General features: G+C 53.1%; 3 protein-coding genes across 3 annotated transcripts; all 3 read right to left on the bottom strand.

Annotated features, from left to right (window-relative positions):
• Positions 1-1,385: 1,385 nt before the first annotated feature.
• EMH_0063280 (Similar to Transposon MAGGYgagandpolgenehomologues, related) lies at positions 1,386-3,746 on the bottom strand (the record flags this gene model as incomplete). The annotated part of the gene is made up of 1 exon (XM_038022543.1): positions 1,386-3,746. One exon carries the CDS (start codon positions 3,744-3,746, stop codon positions 1,386-1,388), a length of 2,361 nt encoding a protein of 786 aa, XP_037878397.1.
• A 75-nt stretch (positions 3,747-3,821) lies between these two features.
• EMH_0063270 (uncharacterized protein) lies at positions 3,822-4,721 on the bottom strand (the record flags this gene model as incomplete). The annotated part of the gene is made up of 1 exon (XM_038022542.1): positions 3,822-4,721. The coding sequence occupies one exon, from the start codon at positions 4,719-4,721 to the stop codon at positions 3,822-3,824; it is 900 nt and encodes a 299-aa protein (XP_037878396.1).
• A 700-nt stretch (positions 4,722-5,421) lies between these two features.
• Positions 5,422-6,075, bottom strand: EMH_0063260 (uncharacterized protein; the record flags this gene model as incomplete). The annotated part of the gene is made up of 1 exon (XM_038022541.1): positions 5,422-6,075. One exon carries the CDS (start codon positions 6,073-6,075, stop codon positions 5,422-5,424), a length of 654 nt encoding a protein of 217 aa, XP_037878395.1.
• Between the last annotated feature and the right edge of the window lie 303 nt (positions 6,076-6,378).

Here is a 6,378-nt window from a genome sequence, read left to right as displayed (position 1 = left end):
AGGGCCACATGATCCCTAAGGCCCCGAACTCCCCTTAGACTGGCGTTTCTAAAGGGGAGTTTCTCACACATGGGCTGGTGCGGTTACTACGCTTGGCTGGGGCCATAGATGTGCCTTTCGTGCATGACAGGTTCACTCGCGATGCTGTGTCTGGTGTCCAATGCTGACTGGCGCATCGTAGCATGGCTGGCACAGCCTCTGTCATGAATTGTAGTTTGATCGTAAAGGCGTTAGGATATAGCGGCAGGGGACTCCTGATTGAAGGCAGAGCAGAGCTGTCCCCGCACCCCTTGCCTGCACCTTTCCATTTTATTGCACGGCAAAACTCGAGCTTTACGCCGATGTTCGTCGGCACCAGTCACCGGGGGGTTCGGTCAGGGCAAACAGGGAACACAGGCGCTTAACTGTTGAGGCCGTTGGGCGTCAGCTCTCATTCATTTGCAGTCACTTACGTCTTGATTCGGGCTCTTCGCTTACTACATAGTTTTCTGAGGACTATGCTGCTGTCGCCTCAGGTGAGCGGTGCCTGCTTCGAGCCGCGCTGTTCATGCTGAAGCATCATCCAAGAGCATGAGCTGCACACTCTGACGCTGCTGAGCCTCCCTGTGGCGGTCAAGGTGAATAGAAGGCACTCACGAAACAAACACTGCGTGCAGAAGATGCAAGTCGTAGCGGCGTACGAAAACTTCAGTCGCAGGGTATCACACACGCCCTCTCACCTCCCGTTGCCTGGAGTTAAAGACAAGGGATCAGTGGTATGCCCCAAGCTCATGTTTGGTGGCTCGGCGTTTAACAGCTGCATGGGGCACAACGACCACAGACTTTATCTTCGAACTCCACTGTTTTACTAATATAATGCCTGGCTGCATCTAAGTCTCTCGCGCAGAATCCGCTGGAGTGGAGCTGTACGTAACTTTACGGACAGGATCTGCAGAACTAGCCGTTTCTATTAGTAATACAAGTAGTTTCGTGGGCAAATATTAGAGCAAAATAGTTCTCGTTCTCCGATGTCAGTCCGATCCCTGCGCCCCAGCTTGGCGATCCGCCAGGCCGGTCGCTAGATCCGCGAGGGTACGGCCGACCCGCGTTTCCGCGGTGACTATGCNTGGCGATCCGCCAGGCCGGTCGCTAGATCCGCGAGGGTACGGCCGACCCGCGTTTCCGCGGTGACTATGCTTCTGCCTCTAACGAGTGTCAGCTATCTTCAGCTAACTTCCGTGACCCTGCGAGTTGAGTCACTAACTTAAATTTTATTAGTTAAATTAAATTAATTATTGCAATTTTAGTCTCGTTTTGCCCACTAGATACCTACAACGGTGCATTGTAGTGCCAATGCACTAGAACTTCCCCCCTCGGCTGAAACTTCCCAGTCACTTCTTGAAATTTCATCGCCCAGCCTTTCCCGTCCCTTTTTCTTTCCCCTTTCTAGCTGATTTTGCTCTTTCCCTTACCCCACTAACTTCCTTAACTACCTTGTCTACGGATCCTACACCTTCGTCTCCTGCCCCTCGGATTGCACACTTCCTGAGATCCGCTTCAGAGTCCGATGTGTTCCCCAGCAATATATGTCTCGCAGGTTCCTTTAAGCTGCCCTCTGCTATGAGTGGTGCGGCTTCCGGAGGGTGCCGCTCCACTCCTTCGCCCCCCGGCGAGAAAAACGTCGGCGATGAGGCCGATGCTGATGCAGTGTTAGCAGAGCCGGATGCGACGTCCTGAGGTCCCCGCTGATCTTTCGTTGCGCGCCTGAGATGACGTCGCCACGCGCGAAGAAGGGCGGGGCAGTTGGTAAGGTTGGCAGCGGGTTCCCAAGTCGGGCGATCCTCGGGATCACCACGCCATTTAACGAGGTATTGGGTATCTTCGCCCGAACCGCGTTGGTCGAGGATATAGCAGACCTCGTAAATATCGGTGGGAGTGCCGTCTGGGCCCGTCACCGGCAACCACCCAACAGCGGCTTCTTTGGACTTCATCTGAGGGTCGCTTGGGCGGTCGGGAACAAGCTGAGAGACATGAAAGACATTATGACACGTGTAAGTCGGCGGGAGCACGATGCGGTAAGCGACCTGGCCGATTCGTTCTAAGACCGTGAAGGGACCGTGAAACCTAGGCCCGAACTTGGAGCACTCGTTGAGCCCCGGAAGGTTACGGCTGCTTATCCAGACCCGATCGCCTGTTTTGTATTGCGCATCTCGTCGGTGAGCGTCTGCATAGCGTTTTTGCTGCCGCTTCGCCTTGAGGATATGACTCTGGGCTCGATCACACAGCTGGTGGAATAGTTTGGTCACAGGCGAGGTAAGGGTGGGCGCGAGGTTACCAACGACATCACGGTCTGCCGCTGTGACAGGATTCTGACCGATCATAACTTCGAAGGGACTCACTTTTGTGGAGGAATGACTGGTGGTGTTGTAAGCGAGCTCGAGCGCCGGTAGCAGGCGCTCCCATCCACGTTCGTCCGTCTGAATGTACGTGAGAAGCATTTTCTCCAACGTGCGATTGACCCTCTCCGTCTGACCGTCGGATTGCGGACGATAGGGAGAAGACATTGCGCGCTTGATGTGAAATCGCTGACAAAGCTGCTGCCATATCTGGGATTGAAACCGGGGATCACGGTCGGAAATCAAGACATCCGGGAATCCATGATATCTAATCAATCTATCGGCCAGGAGTTCGATGGTATCCGCTGTGGACGCTGACTTCTTCGTGGGAATGAAGTGTGCAATTTTGCTGAGCGAGTCGACGATAACGAGAATGCAATCATGTCCACGGGGGGTGAGGGGCAGGTCTGTTATAAAATCGAGACTAACGCGGCTCCAGCGGCGCGAAGGAACGAGGAGCGGTTGAAGGAGACCTGCCGGCTTCTGCGATAGCGCCTTAGATGCGCGACACTGCACACAAGACTCCACATACGCAGTTGTGTACGCCCGCATTCCTGGCCAATAGTACAGCTTACTAAGGGATAGAAACGTCTTCCGTTCTCCGCGATGTCCAGCGGTAACGTGTTCGTGGTGTTCATAGAGAAGATGGGAGAGGAATTCGGGCAATGTAGGAGGGCAGATGCGCCAGAGGCCATTTACGCAGATGTATAGGTAGGGGCGACAAAACTTAAAGGTATATCTGCGACCCTGTAGCTGATGGAGAAACTCTTCTTCGTTATGATGAGCTTCAGCCAAGACGATTTCGCGAAAGTGAGGGCAGCGTAGATATGCGTCTTCCCAACGTTGTGGCGACAGATATTCCTGCGCTGATGGCGATCCCGAGGCGAGTTCCGCTGTCGTGATTGAGGCTTCCTGATCGTAGGGTGGTGAGGAAGGTGAGAGTACAGGTGTAGGTGTAGTGCGATTGCCGGTTTTAGTGGAAGATGGAATTTGCTGCTCTGCCGATGTCACTTCCGCGGATGTAGCTGGAGTCGAGGCTACCGGGTCTGCTGAAAAGGATGACGTCTTCTTCTTCCCTGTATGGGTCGCGCGTACTCCTGCTATTGCACGAAAGTTGGTGCTGGGCGCGTTCCCAGTAGAGGAGCGGGTGAGATATCGAGAGGTCGGCGGCGGGCTGCCCTGCTGCGATGAGATAAGAGAGGCGAGGGTCGTTGGTGATGTAATCGAAGTCACGTACGTGTGCTGCGGATGCTGAGAGAGCGCGTCCGCCACCTTGTTATGTGCACCTTGCAGATAAGAGATGCTCAAGTCGGGAAACTCTGCCAAAAAGTCTAACCATCTCGCCGTGCGTCCACGTAAGTGCTTCTGCATATTGGTACGCTGGAGGTGCGTGAGTGCCTGATGGTCGGTGTAGGCAGCGACCTTGGCGCCTCGGAGTAGGTGGCGTCATTTATGCAGGGCCGAGATGAGCGCCAGGAGTTCCTGATCGTATATGGAGAATTTCTGTTGCGCAGGGCTCATAACCTGGCTGAGGAATCCCACCGGCTTGCCTTCCTGTTCTAACACAGCGCCAATAGCGTATCCCGAGGCATCTGTATAAAGAGTGTAGGGTTGACTCGAATCAGGTGCCTGCAAGGTCGTGAACTCGGAGAGGAGTCGTTTGAGTTGGCGAACAGCGGCGGTGTGCTCCTCTCTCCAGATGAAGGGCGAGTTCTTGTGAGTCAACTCCACTAACGGACGTGCAGTGTCAGCATACTTGGGTCCCATGAACATCCTACAGTAGTTGACGGTACCTAGGAACTGTCGAACCTGTGTTTCGTTCGTTAGAACTTGAGGCCACAAATGGATCGCCTCCACCTTGCCTGCTGCTGGCTTAATGCCATCGGCTCCTATTCTATATCCCAAGTAAGTAAGCTCTCGTTGTCCGAACTTGCATTTCGTCAGCCTAGAGTAGAACTGGTGTTTTAGGAAGAGGCCGAGGACTTGCTGTAGGAGTAGAACGTGAGTTTCCAATGTCGTGCTGTATATAAGTACATCATCTAGATAAGCAATGACACCATGACCTAGCAATGGATGTAGGTATGCATTAATATTTGCCTGGAATGTGGCAGGTGCTCCCTTGAGTCCGAAGGGCATTACCTTATATTCGAAGAGGCTTTGTAGCGAGCGAAAGGCCGTTTTCCACCTATCCTCCCGCGCCATACGAATTTGATGGAATCCCGCTTCTAGGTCCAGAGTCCATAAGTATGCAACGCCGCCAATCATTTCCAAGACCGTCTGCACACTTGGCATAGGGAACTCGGGAGCTATGGTTAGTGCGTTCAAAGCTTGATAGTTAACGACCATTCGCATCTTCCGTTCGCCGGTTCCATCGCCTCGCTAATCGACCATTATAGTGGGAGCGCAAATCGGAGAGTACGTAGGTCCAATCCACCCCTTGGCGGGTAAACGTGCTATCTCCTTGGTGTGATATGCCAGCTGATCAGGCGGCATCTTATATATCGGCGCGCGCGTCGGTAGTCTGCCGGGTAAAAGGAGAATTCGATGATCATAGGGTCTCATGGGCGGCAATCTGTCAGGCAGACTATCTGGGAACAGGAGCCGATGTTGTTGCAGAACTGTAAGTATCTGTGTAGGTAAACGAAGGGCCTCGGGACCATTAGACCACGCATCGAATTCCGTATATTGCAGTTTAGCCTTAGGCCATGGTGACTCGTCTATATCAACGGATGCCGTATCTTCAGGCTTGGGGAAAGCTGTGCCTGGCTCATCGTGTGCTACCTTCATGTGTTCTATGATCGCACACAGTAGTGGACCCTGTCGCTCTATGGGTAAGTGGACTACGCGATCAGGTTCTGCTGCCGGTAGGACGACCACACAGTGTAGTCCCTCTATGGCCCTCTTTAGGATTGCTGTGTCTTTCCGCGCCTCCCTTAGGATATCCTTTATCTTCACCCGATCTCCTGCTCGATGCTTGGATTTATATCGTTTGGAGGGGGGGCGAAGAAACGCTGCCGCCTCTTCCGCTGTCATTCTAGCAACTTGCTTAGTCAGTTCGTCGTAAGCGTGGTCCGCCGCCGTTTTGATTGGTTCCGAGTCGACCAGTATGCCCCGTGTCGGCAATACTGGCAGATCGCACCACCGCCCATTTACATATGTCCTGAGCTTGAGCTTGTGATTGGAAATACCACGCCACCTTGTGGTTGACTAGCCAATCAATCCCGAGAATAACAGAATACGGTATTGGTCCTACCAGGAAATCTCCAGTGAAGCACTCTCCCCCGCAAAGCATCGACAATCTTGGTACCTCCCTATCGATGAGTGTAACTTCACCGTTGGCTATTGTGAAGGAGTACGCCTCCGGCAGAATGCGTGCCTTCAAACCCAGTCGTTCCACAATAGTCGGGCGAATAAAGCTTCTGGGCGCCCCCGTATCTAGCAGTCCTTCACACCTATGGCCCACTATTTCGAGTTGCGATACGGCCGTCCTGCCCACACTACAAAGGGGTCCCTGATATTCTGGTGCGTGTTCTGCCACATTTCCTTCTTGCCACCATAACCGCCCAGGTATCATCGTTGTTCCCTCGTCGCCCTCTCCATCGGCCGGTGTACCCCGTTCCTCTCGCTTTTGCTCTCCTCCGTCCTTCGACGCACTTCCACGGGTCGGTCGCTCGCCCTTAGCGTTCTCATGTCCTCCCATGCGCTCGTTCACGCCGTTCCTGGTTCCATTCCCGTCGGTTCCCGTTCGTTCCTTCAAATTCCTTTAAGGGTAAAATGTTTTACAGAATATGGGGTAGTCAGGTAGCGCTTCTGTTTTGGGAACAGAAAGTCATAGGTTCAAATGCGAACAGACCAACCCTTGAGACCTACTTCAAACTCAGGGTGCGACGAGCCGACATCGAGGTGCCAACCCTCCCCGTCAATAGGAACTTTGCAATAATTTAAGCATTTTTTACTTAAAATTCGATGATATATTTTTTTGCTGGTATAGCTCAAAGGTAGA

The sequence above is a fragment of the Eimeria mitis genome, genomic scaffold (genome assembly GCF_000499745.2).
Source record: "Eimeria mitis Houghton genomic scaffold, Emh_scaff3197, whole genome shotgun sequence".
NCBI classification, from domain to species: Eukaryota; Apicomplexa; class Conoidasida; order Eucoccidiorida; family Eimeriidae; genus Eimeria; species Eimeria mitis.
The sequence above is the reverse complement of the archived record's forward strand: the minus strand, read 5'-3'. Positions and strand labels throughout refer to the sequence as shown.